This window comes from Alligator mississippiensis, chromosome 1 (assembly GCF_030867095.1).
Source record: "Alligator mississippiensis isolate rAllMis1 chromosome 1, rAllMis1, whole genome shotgun sequence".
Lineage (NCBI taxonomy): Eukaryota > Metazoa > Chordata > Crocodylia > Alligatoridae > Alligator > Alligator mississippiensis.
In genome coordinates this window covers 28,915,583-28,938,136 of record NC_081824.1, presented here as the reverse complement: position 1 = coordinate 28,938,136, position 22,554 = coordinate 28,915,583, and the positions used below count along the sequence as shown (strand labels likewise).

The window sequence follows — 22,554 nt, the reverse complement described above, 5'->3', positions numbered from 1 at the left end:
ATGCATTAATTCATCACAGTACTCACAATTATTCACCAGAAATCCACGCTTTGCCTTTGATAAATATTTAAAAACTTAATCAAACTAATTTGACAAGCTTACACTAATAAGATGATGGATGGGATCAGGCTTTTTCATCTTTAATACCTATGATACTACAATACTGTTCTGCACAATTATTTAGGCATGAATAAAATGTTTAAAAGCACAGGAAAATAAAGAATACTATATGATTTTTGTTGTCATTCTGACATATTTCTCAGAATATATTTAATTACAACATCCTAGCCAAATTCATTCCTGGTGCATCTCTCTTGAAGGCAGTTAATCTGAGCAATTATGTAGTTACTTTAGCTGGCAAAAATACTAGATTCAGGTTTTAAAAAAAATACAGCCATATTAGAGCAAACATTATACGTGGGTTATGTATGAAAAACGTTTATAATGGCAATACACAAGCATATAGAAAATCCAAAAATGACAAATTAATATGTGCCTACTGTCAGTCAAAAAATATTTTAGATGAATTATTTCCAGCTTTTCAAAAATAGTTACCCAATTCACTTTTGTATATTGTCATTTACAGATTTTTAGTTAGTTTACATGGTTAGTAGTAACCACATGCATAGCTGGATGAGACCCAGGTCCCTATTACTTACTGTTGCTATCGCAAAATATACAGTATAGAAAAAAAATCAGTGAAGAACGATTCGAAGTGGAGGACCAGAACTAAAAAAATTAGTAACAAAAATGTAAGAGAAAAATTTCTACATGTCCTGTATTATACAAAAACATGTAAAAATATCACAATGAAGATGGAAGTAGATTGTTATACAAAAGGGGAGGAATCTAAAATCTAATGTCTGAAAACTATTGTGTGAAGTCACAGTCTATACCGCTTCAAAGTTCAACAATAGTAAGTTATGGAATGATAGTTGTTCATTAGATTACAAATGATATGCAAAATGAGCACACCTTACTTAGTTTGTGCGCTCCAATAATAGTATTACCTGCTCTAGGCTTCACTCCAATTATATAGGCAAAACGTTGTTTCCTGATTGGTTCAGGAAAACATTTATCTTTTTTTTTTCTTCTTTTGCCTTTTCTTCTTTGTCTATCCATTAAAATGTTAATTTTAAACGCATGAATTTTAAAGCATTATTAAAAATAAAATCCCTCTAAATATATCTATCTATCTAATCAAGCTCTTGGAATGTACATAAAAGCTTAAAGACCTCAACTTATTACCCCATTAAATATTATTTTAAGATTCCTCTCAATCAATATTTATTCTCAAATAAAAATATCAGTGTTTACTTAGGTAGCTAGCCATTAGCAGTTAACTAAATTTGGTAAATAGACACTCCTAGACATGACTGTCAGGAAGTTACTAAAAGGTCCTTTTTGGCACAGTTTCTCTAGAAGCAACCTTAGCTTTAAGGATTTAGAAGGGAAGTTTGATTTCAAAGATAATTTACCAGATCTATTCAGGTGCTAAATGATGGATGAACATTCTGCTAACATTAACTTTAAAAACTAGAGCATCAGCAGTAACAGTTCTCTCTGTTTTCTCTCTTTTTAAAATTAGGATAATTCTTCAGAAATCAGCTGCCTCAAGGCAATACATTTGCCATCTCTCCCTCAATGTCTGTGTAAGAAATCCATAGGCTGTATCTAGACATTTATCATGATGACTACTCATGTTGTACAAGGCTGTTTCAGAAACTAATGGCAAAACCACTGTCCATGATATAGTCTGTGACAAAGTGGGAAACTACACAGAAACTGGGAACAATGATGGCATTATTGTTTCACCAAGCATGGATTCACTCATGGCAAGTCACGCCTGGCCAACCTGACTGCCTTCTATGATGAGATGACTGGCTCTGCAGATGCGGGGAGAGCAGTGGATGTGATAATACTTTAGCAGTCTCCCACAGCATTCTTGTAAGCAAGCTAAGGAAGTACAGGTTGGATGAGCTAAGGAAGTATGGTGGATAGAAAACTGGCTGGATTGCAGAGCTCAAAGTGCAGTAAATCAATGGCTCAATGTCTATTAGCAGCCACTATCAAGTGGAGTGCCCCAGGGGACAGGCTTAACTCTGCTACACAGAACTATATACAGTGCTAAAAATGATAGATTTGTCGAGGGCTCTCAAGCAGCACTGTATTTGAGAAATACTATATTTAGTTGAATAAAGGGTGACCCTGATTATAAAATGACCCGCCCCCAATAATTAGGTTCTATATATGGAAAATGTATAAATTTATCGCTTTCCAGACAGTCTAATTATTGGAAGTTTGCCTTGAATTTGTTCCCTTCCTACTGCTACATCAGGGAAAATGAATCTGGGGGGATAGATAGCCCTTCGCTCTCTGCTTCTTCCCAATTTTTTACCACATAGTTCATTGGGCTGGGCTCCAGCAGAGTCAACAGCATTTCAAGCCATCGCAACCCTACAGTTCAGCACTGCTCAATATGTATGTGTGTGTACTCCGGATACCCCTCACAAAGTATCCATGTGCTAATTAGCCCCCCACTCACGAGTGGAACCAGGTTTTCTTGTCATGAGATCAGGGATCCTTTAAATTATATGTAGATAAGGCGCAGGGCAACTTGGTCTGCCTTTACTTCATGGAGGGTGGGGCCACATTAATCATATGCACCAGACTGAGAGAAGGGCCAACAAAAGGATTCTAGGTGAACTGTAAGCAATGTCGTGGCTCACCATGACTTGAAAGAGTTAGTGGTGAGGGGGACTACGCGTAACGGGCACTACCATATGCCTTATTCAGAACTACACTAACCTAGTCTTGTGGTAGGTTCCCATCAGCATGTTCACCCAATGTTGGCCATGTGTTTTATAATCATGCTTAGTGTTGGCTGCATTTAAACAACTTCACAGTTGGTTTCCATTGCTGAGCAAATGCTGCTTTTGGCAGCAGCTTAACAACAGACCACATATTTAGTAATATTTCCTTGTATGTGATTATAAGACGAGGAGCTTTTTTTACCATGCCAATAGGAGGAAAAAATCGTGTCTTGCATTCAAGTAAATATGGTAATGTGATGGCAAAGTTAAGGATCAGCATATTGTATATACACAGGGGGAAGATTAACAGTATACATTCAGCTAAAAACTTATGTTTCCTGACTTGAGTCCTTAGTGTTCTACTTTCAACCTTCAATGTTCTATTTGACCTAAATGTGCTATTAACAGAGGCATTAGGTATTACCTCCAAGATACGGCCTTTTATCAGAATATAATTTGCATCAGTAATAAAACCTGAACTGAAGGAGTATACAGCTAGTTGGAACAATTTCTATGCAACTGGAATCAATCAAAGAGAGAGGACAGTTTGTGAAAATGAGGGTTTTTTGGGGGGGGGGCAGGGAGAGAAATAAACATTCATTGGTACTGCAAAAACATCTTGTTACAATTCAACTGATAGTGAAAAATAGCATTTAAAGTGTGTTACAAATTAACTTATTTCTTTGGTACCGAAATTTGACATAACTTAAAACTGCTCTGTAATATGGAGATATCCTTCTGAGTGGATTTGCAATACTCATTAAAATCTATCATTTCAGTACTTCAGTACTGAAAAAGAAATAATTGCTACTATTTTGTCTCATTTCACACCAAAATACATATCTAAAATTGGCTACAGTGTAAATATATATTGTCACATATCTTAAGACTGATTCTTGCAGCTATGTATCCCTGCACAACAGGTAATCTTACAGCTAGGCAGAAGGCAGGGTAGAAGTGCACCTTGTATAGACAAACTAAATCAGAGATGCATAAGCCTTCATGTGCAACAGCTACTTTATCAGATGCTGTCAGTTCTTGCTCATGATATGTTATATAAGGTGCATTTCTACCCTGCCTTCTGCCTGACTTCAGATGAACATGGCCAAACTACCTTTCTCTGTTTTATCGATAGATAAGACATACATACATCTGAGCAAGGCTTGCCTCAGTGCAGCATCTACTAGCAGGCAAACATGGAGTATTTACCCTGTTTTGGGGTAGATTTTGAAGGTTGCCCTAAAGTCCTTGGTGTTACAGTTGACTTGCTACTAATACCCAAGTAAGCTAGCTGAAGTTAGCTAATGTCTCTATTGCATTAAAATATAGTGCAATGGAAACATTCCTTAATTAAGCTAAAAATTATCTTCCATCTCTTATGTGAAGTTAAGTAGGACAGACCTGAGGGGGGCGTCTAAGATGAGGAAATGACCTGACGCAAATTTTACTTGCATGTAGACAGACAGAAGATAAGGCAGGACAATCTATTATTTACAGTTGTTCTTTAGCAGGGATAGATAGCACTAACAGGGTACTTTATATATTCAAAAGGACTCTAAACCACACAAACACACACACATATATAGTACATACAAAAAGTTATATTAAAAATATGATTACAGTTGGAAAGTCTATTACTCGAAGTCACAAAATGCAAATCAGTAAGGTTGCCTATACAACATTCAGTCCTTTTCTTTGTGGATACATTCATATTCAGTATTATTTTTTCCCAATGAACTGCTCTCGGAGGCCAGACAATGCTCTGGGAATCAAGGCTGTGTAGTTTGTGAAGCTGTTGTCTGTAAGACCAATTATTTCATCCTCATATCTCATTTGAAGAAGCGCTACTTTTACAATCATAATATTCTTTTCAACTGAATTTGTGGAGAATTTCGCGCTCTCTCTCTTTTTTTGAAGGCAGGCTGCAAATATGGAAATTCTCTTTTGCAGAATCTTAGTAACATTATTGGCAGCAGGCCGGGAACATTTAGCTCTACAGCACAGACTTCTTCTTCTATCCCAGGCTCTGGAAGGTAAGGTAGCACTCTCTATTGATCTCCAGCATGCTCTGGCTCCTAGTCTCATGTGTCCCTTCTTAGACTTGTAATAGGATCCTGCCTTCAGGGGTTGCTGTGTCACCCCTTGGTGTCCATGTGGCTCCAGACCTACTTGGGCTTTTCTGGATACCCTCCCTTTTCTCTCTCCTGCCACGCCTCAATGTCATCAACTAATGTATGAAAAAGGAGCTGCCCCCATGCCCCAGGTTATGCCCTGGCCCTTCTTTCAAACAGTCCACCCCTCTTGGATATCACAGTTCCCAATCTCACTTTTTGAGATCTAAGTGAGCCTTTTGGGCCCATCCAGACCTTATGGTTTCTGTTACCTCAAAGGCTAAATTTGTGGCCTCCATCCATCCCTTTAGCTATACCCATACCTCACAAATGTTACCCATTATAACCTCATTAGGCCACTTCAAGGCCAACACACCCTTGTTGGGGTGTTTGCTTTCCAGGTTTGGTCCCTCTTATTTATCTGGATGCCACCCAGTCTAGGTCCACTACGTTGAACCTGGCTTCTGTGTCCCAGACCTGATCATGCTCCTTGGGCACTAGGTCCCTCACCCTTTTCTCCACCTCTCTTGAGCTGCTGGGCCCCTGGCCCTTTTCTTGTCCTCCAGCAATACAATAGCTTGCACCCTATCCTGGTAGGCTCAAGCCTTGTGCCTCCCTGGCACCCCAGGACTTCTGGTCCTGGCAGCACTTTGAGCCCAACTCCTGGCAGGGCTCAAAAGCAACCACGTGCCCCTTGGGACCTCCACATCTTGCCTTTTTCATCCCACCCAGTCCACTAGTTTAAACCACGAACCAAAAATTAATCTTTCTGGCTGTAACAAGACTCTGCACTCACCAGCTATACCGAACTCTACTTATCCTGTGTCCTGGCTCCCAGTGAGCCTTCTCCTCCTTGTCTGTAGGTCCCCATAGCAGCACAGCCCTTTGGCTGGAAAGCTCTTCACCCTTCAGCCTCCCAGGGCAGACTGCCCTCTTGGCTCAGACTCTGAGTTTATATGCCCTCCAAGCTCTGCCCCCTTCTGGTAAGGTGACCTATTATCTGGCCTGACCACAGGGCTGTTTATTAACCCCAACCTTGCTGGCTGCCATTGTGTGGTTCACAAAAACTCTTCCCTTAAAAGGGCCCATTTCATTTCCCTGTAACAGGGTAAGAATTCCCTGTTACAGATTCCTCATTCAAGTCTCTTAGCTCGTCTAATTCTAGTCACCCTCAATTCACAGGATGCTTATGAGATTCTCAGGTCTCTCCATCCCCACCCCCCCATTCTCCAATCAATTCCAGTCTTCCCCCATACCACCAGCAATCATTCCCTGGTGTTACAACAGGAAGCATTAAACAGCCTTAAGTATAGATGGTGCTACCTGCCTACTAGGTTTAGCAAACAGATTAAATATGGGAAATGAAATCCATTTCTTCACATAGCTTACTTAATGTGATGGTGGAAGTTCACATTTTAATGATCATAGTAGAGATAAAAAATGCAGCAAAACATATCTATGAACTGACCATATTCTGAATTATACAATCCAAAATACCAAATTGACTGTGTTTAAAATCATTATATTTAATAGCACTTGTTGCATCACCTTGGTTTGTTTGGAGGAAGCTGTCGGCTTGGCCGTCTGACAGACTGGTTTGGCTGTACCTTCATGGAAGTTCTAGGAGAAGATCGAGCAAAAGAGTCCGGGGCTGGAGGCTTTTTTGGAATCTTTTTCACCAATCGGCTGACCCATTTCTGCTGTTCCTCCGTAGAATTGGCTAACAGTAGTAGATTCTTTGCCGTTGAAATATCATAGTAAACTGTAATGAGAATTTTAAAACAAAATCTACATATTAAACATTTTTATGGGGACTAATGTTAAAAACTAATGGCCAGAGCCTTGCATTCCCACAAGCAGCAAATAATTGCTATCAAGTGGTAGAACAAGAAACTGGGATATAGTAGTCAGCTGAACCACCTTGATCACAGTGATGCCCTGAGCAGAGTTTATGACAGTGTACTTTCAGCATGCCTCATGGCATGACAACTTATGATAATGCATCTTCAACATGCTTGCAACAACCAAGGAGTGTTTCCGTATGCCTACAGACCATACCTGTTCCCGACTAAACAGTCAGCTAAACACAGTGCTTCCTATCTTCCCAGCTTGGAAGTCTTTCTAAGATGCTGCATGTTTCTCATGCTACTAAGGAAAAAGTCAGTGTGGAACAAACATGTGCTGTTACAGTCTTTTCACTTGCCCCTGAGTCTGTGATACTTGAGTACAGAGGATTATGAAAGACATCCCAGAAACAGCAAATTTCTTCCCATAGGCATTCACACATCTATCCCACACTGCTATGCAACCCAACCCACTGCACAGCAACCCTTTGGGTAACCACAAGCCCTTCCCCATTATGCTCACAGCACTAAAAATATGTGGTATATATGTTCCTAACGCTGGATGTATGCCACAGCACTAATGAGCTGATCCTTCCCAGGGGCGCTCTTAGCAACAACGTTTGGTTTATGCATAATGGCAAAGAGCTGTGAAAAATGCACCCAAACCACCTACTACTTTAGGCTGTTACTATCTTTACTTTAAATATTGTTATAAATTTTAGATTTTTTTGCTTCATGTTGTTAACAGGTAACCATTCATTTTATTATTCACTATTTACCTTTGCAAGGTGCTATAATATCTTCCTTTTTATCCATGTGATCTTTGTGACATTTGATATGGCAACGACGGCACTCTAGGGCAGGAGGAGGTTTAAACATGTGCCACAGTGGCTTCATACAAGCCTCACAGTTGGTTGGAAAATGATACAGAGTAGGTATGAACTCGTGTCCTTTGTGGCAAATGTAATTTGATTTCTCCCCCATGGGCTCCACAGGAAATTCTTGTTCCTTTTTGCTTTCCCCTTCATTAGCATACAAAATCTAGAGTCAAAGCAAAAGAACCACAACATTTTTAAACAAGGCAGACTCATTCAGACCAACTATTTAATCAAAAAGGTTGAGGAATAAAGATGATACAAATAGTATACCAGAATACTTTGATGTCTATTTCTGCAATCTACTTTTTCTCATTTGGTAATAGAGTCTTATTTAATAAAAATATGTTAAAGCGTTTTTGAAGCATCTTGTGCTATTTGATTAAGAAATCTTACCCTTTGGTTACTCTGCAAACACTGACATATAAGTCCATACCTGGAATATCCTGGGAATCTCCTTAGAATCTGCTCTGTACACATCGGTCTGTGTGACTGGCCGAACATGGAACAATTTGCTGAAGAAGGAAATTATTTTAGTAAAGACAAAAAATGACATCCAAGAGTGTTATCTTGTTAACAAAGTGTACTGATTTAGCATACACATTAACTGTCAATTTATACTGAAACTTAGCCAACAGGATTCAATCTGTAAATTTAGCAACAATAATCAAAATCCCTAGTCAACTTTATTGAATTCCTATCCTCCTTGCCCTGTATACTAATTTGAAATACATTTAACCAAAGAGGTAAAGCAGCCAAATTAAGTTTCTAAAAGTGCAACAGTTTTAACAACTGCAACTGCTTTATCTCAAAAGTTTACCAGAAAAATCTTCATATACATAAAAGCTAGACTTCTCATTAGCCAAATTAGGTATTTGTTAAGCAAGGACCTACATTGCACTTGAATCCCACTGGTGTGTTACAGGTCCTCCCTCCGTACCAATTCAATTATATGACAAATCTCCCCATTCCTCCCCATCCGTGTCTTTTGTGTTCAAACCACCCTCTTTATTTGATAACCAACTCTGTGCAGGTCCTTTCATGGCATCTGATGAAGTCAGTTCTGAAAGCTTAGGCATCTTGAATTTAGTTAGTCTATAAGGTGCATCTCTACCCTGCCTGACTTCGAATATAGCTAATTCTCTCTTCTCAGGCATAGCATCATGCTCACCCAAATAAAATGGACTGCAATCCATCTACACAAGAAACTTGCTCAAGAATGCTCAGATATCTTCTTTCTGACCAGATGCAAGCAGATGTAGATCATACCCAAGGGACTCCAAGTGACTAATCCACTGTGTTCTACCTGCCACACAGCCTTTCCTGACAGGTTGTGCTTCACTCTCTCCGAGAAACTGAGGAACCACCTCATTATCAGCATTACAGCAAACAGGAGCAGCTCAACAAGAAGACTTGCAAAACTAACAAACAACATACAGTATGCTCAGACATAACAGCCATTTACCAAGAAGAGATTTCTGCATCCTGGCACAAATCTATCACAAACACCTTTGCTCCTTAAAGACAATGAAGGAAACAGAACTCTGCAAACTTACATGCTCCAACAACAACCCTACAAATCAACTGTAATGTCATCAACCTATCCAACCACACTCTCAGCCCAGCTGAGGTACTACCCCATGGTCTTACTTTCTGTCCCATGATGGCTATATGGAAACCTCAAAGCCTTTTTCTGCTGCCTAAGACAAAGGAAATGTCTTGGTGGCAGGAAGCCACATAGCAATCAACCCACCTATGCATTCCAAAAAGGACAGCTCCTGGACTCCGCACCTGAGGGTCACAGCCCTACTCTAAACGTGTATATAAGCTGTTTCTGCCTCTGTAGCCACCCTAACATTGCCAGAGAAACAACACTAACATTACAACCTTAGTCCTGCAGAATGGAGAGCTATATGCAGCCTTAAGAACAACCCTGGTATTTTCATACAATGGGCTGATAAGGAGAGCTGATAAGGAGCCACTATTGTCATAGAGAAAACAGCATACATACAGGACCTCAAGAGACAACTTTCCAACACAAATTTTAATAAACTCTTAACTGAGGTCCACACAGCACAATACCAGAAGGAATGAAACAACCTCTTAATGATGCTGCTGCCTCTGAAAACATTGGAAAGGATTACTGCTTCCACCTCCCAGGAACATAGAGCAGGCAACTTTTACTTATTACCAAAGCTCCACAAACCTGACAACTAAGGAAGCCCCACTATTACATGCACCATCATGGAGGGGGTTTCTGGCAACAATCACTTTATCCTATTTCCATATGCCACTGGAACTGCCAGCTATTTGAAAGATCCCAGATTTGGGGTCCACTGACAAGATTCCAGAGAACACTACATTACTGACCATGGATGTCACATCTTTATACAACAACAGTATCCTTCATGAAGACAGATTATAAACTATAAAGAACATTATTCCCAATGACGACACTGCTTCCGTTTCATTCATTCTCTCCGGCTTTATCCTCACACAGAGCCACTTCAGATTTGTGGACTCCGTATACTTATAAGCAAATGACACCACCATGATCACCTGTATGACTCTCTAATATGCCAATATATATACACGTGTCAGACCTTGATGTCCACTTCCTCCAATACTGCCCGCCTCATCCCCCAGGTATACCTACAGTACAAGATAACAATTTCATCATATGGACACATGGGAATGAATCTCTTGAGAAATTCCACAAGGACTTAAACAACTTCCACCCCTCCGTCAAACTGACTCTGGAATATTCTGCAAGCACATTCATTACCTGGACACCACAGTGAAGGTTTGCAATGGCCATATCATCACCACGTTGTACTGAAAACCCATCAACTGCCACAGCCACCTTCACACTATTAGCTTTCATTCTAAGCACACCAGTTTATCTATCATCTACAGTCAAACTACATTAAACTGTAGCTGCTCTGCACTGACTCAAGTGTAAGGATCTGTGTCATGACCCAAGGGTATGATTTTGTGTGCGCTTCGGCACTGCAGAATTATTTCCCGCCACGAGGAGCTTTCTTTGCACGGTGCAATTCTCAGTTGCATAGAGAAAATCCCGGTGCAAAGGAGTTCCCGCCACTCGCATGCAAATTTGTTTCCCACTATTGGCTGTTTCTAAATTATTCCCACGTGGTGGCTAGCAATTGGCTTGCTAGCCGTATAAGAGGCTTGAGCGGTTTCCGCCCACGTTGGAGGACTCCACAACCATCTCGTGAAGGAAGAGAACTTCACATCCATCTCGTGAAGAACTCTATGCGCTGTGGAGCTTAACAAACCTAGCGTGTGCCTTAAGGAGGATACAGGGGCCTGATCAACCTCTAGCCTCTCCCCGTCGCTGCCTGATCCCTCGATGTACCCTTCCCTGCCCGCTCGGTCCACAGAGCCTAGCAAACTTTGCGTGTGTGTATCCAGAGCTCTTTCCGGGTTATTTCAAGAGGCTCGAGTTTTCTACAGGTCTTGTTCGTGCAAGTTTTCTTTTCGTTTGTAACTGCAACTTAAGCGAAGTTTTTCCTGCCTGCACCGCGACCATCTACGGTGTAAGTAAAATAATCTTTAATCAACCGCTACGCGTCGGTGCCTAATTCTAGTCCGCCATGCAGAATTCCCCAACCCACGTGCCAGGGCTGCTGGCCACAGCCCGCCGTGCACCCCCGAAAGCCTCGGACCGCTCCTGGCCCGCACAATCTGGAGCAGGATTTCCTAAAAGCCCAAAACTACAGCCACTCAAATCAACAAAGACAAACTCAGTCCCCAGTCTGACCTGCTACAATACCAACCACAAGACAAAGACAACAGAATTCCTCTAGCTTTCACCTGCAGCTCTCAGCTTGAACACTTGGACACATAATGACCTCTGACCTCAAATAGTCTCTTTCAGGCACCTAACTCCTATTCTCACAGAGGTACCAGGCTTTGCAACAGACCCAGATGCAAGCTGTGCCTCCTCATCAATGCACACACTGTCATCAATGGACCAATTAAAATAGATTAGAACAGCTGAGATTCATTCATCTGCACCTCTACCAATGTCATATATGCCATAACCTGCTTACAGTACCCCACTGCTGTCCATATTGGACAGAAGGGGCAAGCCCTACATGAAAGAATGAGGGGATTTTTATTATTTGCTTGCCTCTCTCAGCACTTATCCCTCTCCTGTCTTTTGAATTCAAATCACTTAATTTAGTATCCTGGACTGCACATGTCCTTTCTTAGCATCTGAGGAAGTGAGCTCTAACTCATGAAAACTTATACCACCTCTGATTCAGTCAGTCTATAAGGTGCTGCATCTTTACCCTGCCTTTCGAGACATTATCTAAGTTGCAGCTGTTCTCTACAACCCCCCAGTTCTTTTGCTCAAACTGTAGCACCTCATGCTTTTAGCTGTAGAAGTTGCTGTATATGGGAGTAGGTGTGTTGTCTATGGGAGCAGTCATCACATATTGACTGACCTCAAACTGTAGTTTAAATACAAAAGAACAGCTATCATGAAAAATATTTTCTATGCTGTTTTCTGTGCAAGATTCTCTGCTAACGTTCATTTGAAAGTTTACAAAAACAATACAATGAACAATCTCATGGCAAAATACTTACTCTATATCTAACACCATGTAAGGGTTAGATTGTTCTTTATCTTGTTCACTATCATAGAATAGAATCTTCTTACTGCTTACAATGACATACTGTTAAAAAAAAAGATTATAAGTCTTTAAAATCTCCTTAAATCTTTTAAATATTTTACTTTCCTTGTACAACAGTCAAATAGTTCCATAACAGTATTTTTTCATGTTTCTCTTCAATAGTTAAATGAAAAACAACAGAATGGTGGTTTGAGTCCAATTTTGCTAAAAAAAGTTGTCATTTATATCACAGTTAACATAAAATTGTGTTAATTTGGTAATGAATGAAATCTGTAATTTTAAATAATAATTAAAAAAGAGGTAAACAATTGAACCCAGGGGCAATGCTAACAGGATACAAAGGCCTGACATTCTTTTATAGTTGACTCATATTAGTAGTGACAAGTACAGCTATGCAAAGCTTTGGTAGCTGATTCGATTTGGAGGAGATTCAGCCCAATTCAGGGACCAAATCTCTGAATCCAAATCAAATCGGGAGACCAATTAAAAGCTCTGAATCGATTCGAAGGATCTGAATCGATTTGGAAAAGATTCAGAAAAGATTCGGCCACTGCAGAGATTTGGCTATAAACTAAAAAGGCAACTGACACAGCTGTCTCCAGCTGGTAAGTCTGTTGGGGTTGGGGGGCGGATTGGGGCTGGGACAAGCTGCCCAGGTAGGGTGGTGGGGCACGCTGGTTGCGGGCGCAGCAGACCTGGGAGCTGGGGCTCTGCTTTCCTGCCACTTTCCCAGCTGGGGTGGGATGCGGGCACGGCTCACTCCAAGCGGAAGGAGGCAAGCGGCAGCAGGGCATAGCTCTGGCTCCCAGCACTGCTGTGCCCACATCTTATGCCTGCCAGCAAGCAGTGACAGGGCAGAGCCTGTGCTCCCAGTGCTGCTGCGGGCACGGTAATGCTGGGAGTGGGGGCTATGCCCTGCTGCTGCCTGGAGAAAGCTGTACCTGCATTGCATCTCCCCCCCTCCCCCCATGCAACCTGGGCAAGCAGCAACAAGGCATAGCCCCCATGGCACCCCCTGCCAGGGCACAGGTAGGCACAGCCAGAGGAAACACAAGAGAAGCCCACATGGCTGCCCTGCCCGGCCCCATTCCCCTGCTTGGGTCAGCCTCCCAGCACTTAAAATTAAAAAGCCCTGTAACTCACTGGCTCTGGCAGCAGTGATCAGGGCCTCTGAGGGCAGAGCCCCCCCACATGCAATGCGGGGCAGTGGAGATCATCCCGCCTGTTGGCACCTGCACGGCAGCTTCCCCATGGTGCAGGTGCAGCGTGGCTCAGCAGGGTGCTGCACGTTGTCTGTGACCTGGGGCGGCTTCACGTGTCAGCCAGAGCCCAACACCGCTCAGCCCCAGTGGCCCCAGTTTCCAGCCAAGCCGTGCTGCACCCGTGTGATGTGACAGCTGCTGTGTGGGTGCCAAGCAGGGATGGGGCAATCCCCACGGTCCTGTGCTGCGTGGGGGGGGGCTCTGCCATGAGTGCCGAGAGGCCCCAATCGCCACTCCTGCAGCTGGTGAGTGTGAGGCTTTTTTTGTTTGTTTGTTTTGTGCCGAGACTAGACTGGCCAGGCGGGGAAAGGGGCCGGGCAGGACAGCCATGGGGGCTTCTCCTGCAGCACCCCCTGTCCAGGGAGAGGCACGCACAGCCGGAGGAGCCACGGGAGAACCTGCAGCTGCCCGGCTGTGTCTGCCTCTCCCCAGCCAATCTGAATCACCACCAAATCTTTCGAAACCATTTTGGCTGAATAGATTCAGGATGGTGATCCAAATCTGTCCTCCAAATCGGCTGCATCCAAATCCAAATCGAATACTTCCCTATTTACACAGACCTAGTGACAAGTATCTAATGATGCCTGTTTCAGATGCCTAGTTCATAGGATACCGATGTCCCCACCATAATTAGCACTTGTGTTATGAGTCTCAAGAAAGGAGCCAATGAATTAGTAGATGAAAAAGAAAATCTCGTACTTAGAAAATATTCAGAAAAGGCAGGTAGGTGAGGTAATGAAAAAAAAACTTGGTATCACCAGTATCTATGCTCTATCTTTTCTGTAGAGTACCATCTCTCTCATGGACTTAAGCACCAGCCATACAAAGAGACATCCATGTCTCACTCCTGGGTATCATAATGCCTTACCAAGATCAACAGTTGGATGATTCCTTTTACTTGCATCCTGCACACTAATTTCCACTTACCAAGTGCTTTTGCACCTAGATTAAATCAAATTTATAGCCTTGGGATCCTGTTGAGATTGCTTACTGCTAGATTCCTAAATAGCCACAGCTGCATGCACTGCCCCCTCCCCTTTGCAGCTGAACAGCAACCTAACAGATTTTGATCTGGCAATTTTTTTTGAATTCTGATTAAAGAACTCTTATTTAAGAAACAAAATTACACACTTTGACATAGATGTATAATATAAAAACCCAATAGCCCTAGTACTGAAGTCAGCTTTCTCACCTTTTTAACCCATCCAAATTTCTTAGTGTTGTTCCGGACTGGGAGTGATAACCAGCCCTCTAATCTTGACTCTGTAAACAAATATTAAAGCAAATCAGTATCTGAACATGCATGGAGGCTCAAAAAGAATGTATTTGAAACAGTCTTTAATTTGAAGTCATAAAGCAGACACACAAATGCCATGGCCAGCTGAGGGGATGGGGAAAGAAGTCTTCCTAAAAAACAGCAAGTTTTTAGGAAACCACATCTTACATGTAGCAACTAACAGCACATAACGCAACTCAAATTAAGTAAAGGACCAAATATCTAATAATAAAATTATACTATTACACGCACACACACGTACATTCACATTCCTTTTTAGTAAAAATAAAACAAAGACGTTTAGAGATTAAAACACTTATAGTCATCAACCTCCAGCAATGAAAACTGCTTATATAAAAGCATTAATATAGAATATACAACAGCCAGTTCTAGGGAAAAGTTTCAGAATATGAACATACATAAAAGTACATGAAATGTAAAAGGCTGCACATAAAGGATTATATTTAATGGCTATCGTACATATGTGTCTATATACAGACACTTATTACGTAACTTGCATATTACTTACATTTTGCTATGGGAGTAGGCAGGCAAGGTTCTTTGAGTAGATGTGATATAGGGAGTCTCTACTGGTCACTCCCTATGCCTGAAGTAGGGTGACTGTGCCCGAAAGCTTCCTAAGAACTTATTTCCAACTACTCAGTTGGTCTAATAAAAATATCACATCTACTCAAAGAACCTTGCCTATGTCCTTAGATCAACACGGCTACAATCAAAATCCCAGCAGATATGGGAGTAGAGGATTTACAAATAAAACTAACTGTTCTCTGTAAAGGGAAAAGCAAAATGTCAAGTTCTGCCAGTATAATCTGAATCCCTTGCTCTACTACCTTTTCCCTAGAACCAACATATATCACCATAGCTTTCTAATCTGTTAAAAACCACCTCTGGCTAATTCTCTGGCCTTTTCATGCATACAGTATACTGTCTCACTGAATTATTTCATAAGAAATACCATATTTGCTTGAATTCAAGGTACGGTTCCTCCCTCCCCCCCTCAGCTATGGCTGGAAACCTTGTCTTAAATTTGAGTCCTAAGCCAGGATAGGTGGTGGCTCAGCTCCGGCCAGAGCTGACCTGCTGTCTGCCCCAGCCTGGGGTGGCTTGTGTGGTGGTGGAAGAGAAGGTTTGCAGGAGGAATGGGGGGGCACAGGGCGAGAATTCAAGGGAAACAGTGCGGTGGGGAGGGAGTACGGGGGAAGATTATGCAGCTTGGGGGGAGCATGGTGGAGCCAGCCCTGGCCCCAGCCTGGCTGGAGCTGCAGCCATTGCTTCCACCTGGCTGAGTCAGGCCAGGTTGGGGCTGGAGCCACTGCTGACTGGCCTGGAGCCAGAGCTATCGTCCAGAAGGTAAGCCGCAGGAGCCTGCGGGGGGCAGTATGCAGAAGGGGGAGAGTCCACAGACAGGAGACATGGGCAAGGAGTGGGGGGGGAGACAGAGGGGAAAGATGCCATAGGGGTAGGCACAGGCAGTGCTCTGGGGGTACAAATTTAAGACAACCCTCCAATAATTAGATCATATACATGGACATTTATAACAAATGTATAATTTTCCATGTATAAAATCAAATTACTGAGGGGCCACCTTACATCTGAAGATGTTTTGGATTCAGGTAAATACAGTAGTTTCTTGTTGCTAGTTTCACATAATAGGAATATTTATTCCACATTAATAATGCTTTTGAGAACTTAATAAATGAGATCTCATATTGGATTTATAAATATCAGAATATCAACAGTAGTTAGAACATAAAAGCCAAATTGGGATCAGACCTTCTCTGTGCTTGGTACTGGTGCATTAAAATCTCACCTGCCTCTTGTTAAAATCTAGTTTAAGGCAAGAATTTGTCTTTGCAGTAATGCAAGTATTGGGCAGCATTGTTTACCTGGAGTAACTGCTTTCTCATCAACAGATCACAATCTTAGATCCCTGCCACTGCACAGAAACTAAGTTAAAAAATCCAAGACATTTACATACACTTTCCAAGAACATGGGGCAAGAATTCATGTCTGTCCCACCTACTTGTCACATTACATTACTGTTCTCACTTGCCCAGCATCAGACAGAACACACAGAACGTTAATCAAAAGACTGAATCCCACAATGCCAGACATGCAAGGAACACAAACTACTTGTTAATAATGTCACAAAGGATGTTTTCATTACAAAGAACTAGTCCCATCCTACTTACTCCATCTCCCTTGCTTCATCTTTCTAAACTCCAAAAATTCATTTTGACAGAAGAGAGAAATCTGATGGGAAGCTGCCCATCAGATTACTTCTGGGATTCATTTTTAACTAGGAGCAGAAAAAGGCCAAGGACTACATCATAGCTTTCCAGAACAGCCATGTCAATCACGAGTGTGAAAAAAGAGAGGGAGGGAGCTGGGAGAGTATCAGGAAAGGAAGAAAACATGTTTGCTAAGAAAATGCAGTCATGGCAACCGCCTATATGCTCAGTAGACATAAACATGGTCTTGTCCGCCCTGCAAGAAATGTTACATACTAAAATCGGTCTACAAACTATATGTAATTTTTAAAGACACACTAATTTGGTGAAAACAAGAAAAGTAATAAAATGCCCTAGAATAGAATAGTACAGCTATTATAAACAGAAGCTAGAAAAAAGCCCCAAATCTACACTGTTTCCTGTAAAATGGGCATCAGTATATACAAAGTGCATGCTGTAGAGAAATAAAGATGCTATTTTTCAGTATTATGACAATAATACTAACTAAATTTTAACCTTTTGTGGAAAATTAACTGACCAAACAGATCCATATTCTAAGAAGCTTTTAGTCAAATGCTAAAATGTGAAAATGGCAATAAAAAATTAAAACTTTACATTAGTCCTAAACATGAGTTTTGTTCACTGCAGTATGTATGTATTCATACAGAGTTTAAAGTTTGCAAAAATGCACGACACATATATAGAATTTTCTTCATGCTGCTGGAAAAGTAAAATTCTAAAAACTTGATACTGCCCTCTACACTACCAAGGAGCTATAATTTATGTGTACACCTAGGGGTGCACCAATAGAGATTTTGGGGGCTGATACCGATAGCCAATATTTAAAGAGGCATATTGGCCAATACCGATCCGATACCCGATACAGCTGACATTCGCTGGTAAGCCCCCTGTTGTGGAAGAGGAGGGAAGTGATGTGTGTGTGTGTGGGGGGGAGGGGGGGGCAGCAGATCAGTGCCCCCACTGTGAGGGAAGGGGTAGGGGCAGGTACTGCCCAGCCAGAGCGGGGCAGGGGACGGAGGCGCAGCTCATGGGGTGGGGGCAGCTCCCGCCACGGCTTGCACACCGGGAGGGCGGGGACGGCATGTGCCCCCAGATCTGTATGGTGCGGGCTGCAGCTGCGTGGTGGAGCTGAAGCTGCATGGGGCTTTTCTTGTCGGGGGACTGGGCTTGGAGTGGGCTCCGGCGGTACTGGGAGAAGGCTGCAGCCAACCCACATTTCACCGCAGCTCCGCTCCCAGGCCCGTAGGAGCAGTGCCTGGCACAGCCCTGGCTGAACACCTCACCTCCACCCAAGCGCCACGAAAAGCCACAGCTGTGCTGGGCGGTGGCACAGGAATGGGAGCAGAGCTGTGGTGAAATTTGGGGTGGCTGCAGCTCCGGAGCATCACCAGAGCCTGCTCTAAGCCCACCCCTGGCAAGAAAAGCCCCGCGCAGCACTGACTCTGACTTCTGCCCACAGCTGCAGCCCACGCTGCACAGATCCAGAGGCACACACGCTGCCCTCCTGCCTCCCATCTGGGTGCAAGCACCAGAAGGAGCCGGCTCCATCATGAGCCATGCCTCATTCCTATGACCCCCACGACCTCCCTCACCGGGGTGGGCGGGTGGTGTTGATCTGCTCCCTACCCCCCTCTTCCCTCCCCCTCCGACTTACCAGCTGGAGGCAGCTCTCCATGCTGCCAGCTCTGCTCTGTGCTGCACTGCAGCTGTGTGCAGCATGGGTATTTATCAGCCAAATTATCGGCCCCATAGGGCCCATATCTGATACAGGTTTCCCTCGATTTACGCAGGTTGTTTATATGTGAATTCGCTTTTATGCAATGAGTATATTTAGACCCATAATTTGTTATATCCAAGGTAAATTCACTCTGAAGTGATCAGCATATATGCCCCACCCCTGCCCAAGCAGGTAACTCTGTGGGGGGAGGAGAAACGCCCCTGGCCCCACTCACCCCAGCCCCGGCTGCAGGGGCCCAGGAGTGGCCGGCACCAGCTGCCTGCAGCTGCTGGCTGTACCGTGCTCCACCTGTCCCCCTGCGCCTGGGCTCTGCTTGTCTGCACTCATCTCTGCTCCTGGGCTGTGCTGTGCCCGGGGCCACTCCAGCATGGGCTGGGGTGAGTGCAGACAAGTGGAACCCCGGGTGGTACAGGGCATGGCACTCACCCCAGCTCCTGCTGCAGCAGCCCCAGGAGTGGCGGATGCCAGCTGCCTGTAGCAGCTGGGCTGCACCATGCCCTGGTGCAGACACCCAATGTCAGCTGCTCCCAGGGCCACTCCAGCACAGGCTGGGGAGAGTGCTGCGCCCTGTGCCGCCCATGGCTCCACTTGTCTGCACTCACCCCAGCCCATGCTGGAGCGGCTCTGTGAGCAGCCGACACCAGCTGCCTGCACCACAGCACGGCGTAGCCCAGTAGCTGCAGGCAGCTGGCACCAGCTGCTCCTGGGGTTGCTGCAGCTGGGGCTGGGGTGAATGCTGCTCTGTTCCCACTGCTTTGCTTCCTTGTGCAGCCCCAGGAGCAGCACCCCTCCCCCCACCCCTCTCCTAGTCCCAGCTTCACTCCCTCCCTCCCTCACCGCCATGGGAACCTATCCCTATATGTTACATTGTAAAGTAGGTTCGCTTTATGTGAATTTGTTTTATGCGCTGTTCTCCAGGAACGCATGTACCACATAAATCAAGGGAAACCTGTATAGACAATTTTCTACATAATCAGTACTGATCCGATATCTGACCAATGTATTGGTGCAACTCTATGTACACCTAACATTAAAACCAATTTTAGGCCCTACTGATATGAATTTAACATTAGAGAAAAATACAATTATCCAGAGATTGCATTGAAAGATTACATTTGTGCTCAGAAGGTGAGCATCTAGATAGTTAAGTGTTCAAGAGGAATACGAAGATCAGAGTTCTTGGACATTCCAAAGCTTAAGCATATGTATTTAGACAGGCATACTGCATGGAAACTACTCTGAAGCTATGATCCTAAAAATCACCTTTTAAAAGGCTTCTGTAAAGTGATGTTTTTAAAATATAGCTATTTTGGTTGCAATCAAAAGTAAAGATTTAGGGAACACATGGTTCAACTCTTAGTTCATGCAACATTTGATTAATGTTTTGGATTATATTTACCAACAGCATTTTTTTAAAAGAGTATTAATAATGTTAGCTTTGGGAAAGGAAAGGTCAAAAGACACAACAAAACGTAAGTGCATCAAATGTTTTTCCGGGATGTCACCTGTGCTATCAGTTTCTGAAGGGGTGAGCTCTGAAGGGGCAGGCTCTGAAGGGGCAGGTACACAAGAAAGAGGTTCCTCCTCTGAGTCAGAATCAGAGTTGAGAAGCATTTGAGAACTGGAAGGCTTAGTGGCAATACTGAGAGAGGTAGAAGAATGTTGGTAGGTAAAAGACATTGACTCCATTGTGTGGGACTGAGTGATGTGGACTAAACAGTACAAAGAAGGGAAAAAAGGTCAGGAAAGATGTTAACACAGAAAAAACTAGAAAGAGAATATTAGTTTTTTACATTTTATCATGTAACACAGTATTTACAAAACAGACACCATAAACAAGAGAAGAAATAGTTATTAGTTTGCATGAGATACAGAATGTATTTTCTTAATTCTTAAAAGTTTAGGAAAAAAACCTCATTTTTTAAAAAACAATTGAAAGGGCAGGGTTAAGGTAAAGACTGTTTCACTTAGTACCTGAATATTAAAGTGCTATCAAGATTTTGAAAATGTACAAAGGAATACAGAAATACCAAGTAAAGCATATAAACCTCAGCAGGGTAGTTTAATACTTCAGCTCCTAAGGAATTACATGAAACTGATGAAAATAGTAATATTACTAAAAAATACATACCAGGGAATCCATCGTCTGCCTCAGCATCCCCAGGGCCACTACCTATGCTACTATTATCTAGACCAATATGTAATGACTGCAGCTGTGAGCGAAGTTGTTCAATGTCACTATCTTTGCTGTCAAGTGTCATCTGCAGTTCAATTCGTATCTGGCTCTCTTCTGCTATTTGCTGTGAAAATGATTTTAAAAGATTTACCGTTTAGTATTAACACTCTACTCCATAATTTACTAAAAATATTTTCTTAATCAAATAAGTACTTTGCAACAAATCTTGAAGTACACAACTACTTCATTTTTAGGTGAGTCATCCTTCAAATATGCAAAATTATAAATAAATATTCTATCCTAGGATATTTATAACCTCTTATCCAATTTCTTCAATAGCTACCGTAATATTCTTATTTTTATTATTTCTGCACAGGTATTCTTACCGCCTGCATCTCATTGATCTCCTTTTGATATTTGATCATCATTTGAGTTAAATTTTCACGTTCAGATTTCAGCTCCATATGCAGCTTCCTGTTTTCCTTTTCTTTCCTCCGCACATCAGTGTCAGCTCCACGTTTGACAGGATTCTTCCGATTCATGATCTCAGCCAACTTGTTCACAGCCTTCAGAACACAGAGCAAAGGAAACCCCCAGAATCAGACTGAGTGTAAATATCCAGTCACTTTTAAAATACTTTTCTCAAAATCTCAAATCATTGTGCATTGCTAACTAAAATGCCAATGCAAACCAGTGCAGTAATTAAGTATACTTCCAAAAAAAAGAAAATAAAGATGATATTTCACTTTGGATAGAATATTTTTTCTGCATACTTCCTTCACATAATCCATTTAGTCAGAAGCCAAAACTATCTTTGAGTGGGAATGTCTAAACAGGGCACTAGGTTGTCTAGAAATTATAAGAATTCAAAATCTGATTCATAAGGTCTAGTTTCCTAATGACAGCAGCATTCATGACCACAGCCTTCAAGAAAGATGAACAAGTGTGTGTATATATAAATCATTTAGACAAAGACGAAGGTAACTAAGAGTTGCTCATAACAGATTTAAATCAAATTATCTCATAATTAAGAACTATGTCAAAACTAGATGTTTTGAATGAAGATACGTGGCTTCAAGTGTATTAGGTTTTACACAGAGGTAAATGACATTGCTGAAATGTCTAATGACGTATATAACATACTGATGTATCTACACTGATGCAAATTTTTCTGACCTATTTCTGTAAAAAGGCATAGTATAAAGATTGCATCCACTGAGTGTATACAGTCAGTTAATATCAGAAAGCAGCCTTTCCATGTAAAAACGCTACATAATTCATGAAAAGTGCGCTGATGAAGTTATTGGGATTATCATCTCCTCCACTTCCATTTATATTTACCTGGGTTTTCAGTGTTCTCTCATTCAACAGCTGTTTCTCAAGTTGTGCTTTAATAGTTGCTGTAGCTGCTGCTTCTTCTTTTAGCATCATAATTTCTGTAATAAAGTAAAAATGCAAATATATAAAGGCTGATAACAGCAGTAAACAACAACACTTGTAAAAGTACAAATTACTTCAAATT

General features: G+C 42.3%; 1 protein-coding gene across 1 annotated transcript in view; it reads right to left on the bottom strand.

The window, feature by feature from the left end:
• ROCK2 (Rho associated coiled-coil containing protein kinase 2) overlaps nt 1–22,554 on the bottom strand; it is a 165,975-nt gene that overhangs the window by 3,229 nt on the left and 140,192 nt on the right. The window contains exons 25-32 of the mRNA XM_059729599.1: nt 22,374–22,468; nt 21,419–21,598; nt 20,988–21,156; nt 14,762–14,832; nt 12,261–12,349; nt 8,080–8,158; nt 7,548–7,809; nt 6,473–6,686 (exon numbers count right to left, since the gene is read on the bottom strand). Of these exons, the coding sequence (XP_059585582.1) occupies nt 6,473–6,686; nt 7,548–7,809; nt 8,080–8,158; nt 12,261–12,349; nt 14,762–14,832; nt 20,988–21,156; nt 21,419–21,598; nt 22,374–22,468 (1,159 nt within the window). The remainder of the gene's footprint in view (nt 1–6,472; nt 6,687–7,547; nt 7,810–8,079; nt 8,159–12,260; nt 12,350–14,761; nt 14,833–20,987; nt 21,157–21,418; nt 21,599–22,373; nt 22,469–22,554) is intronic.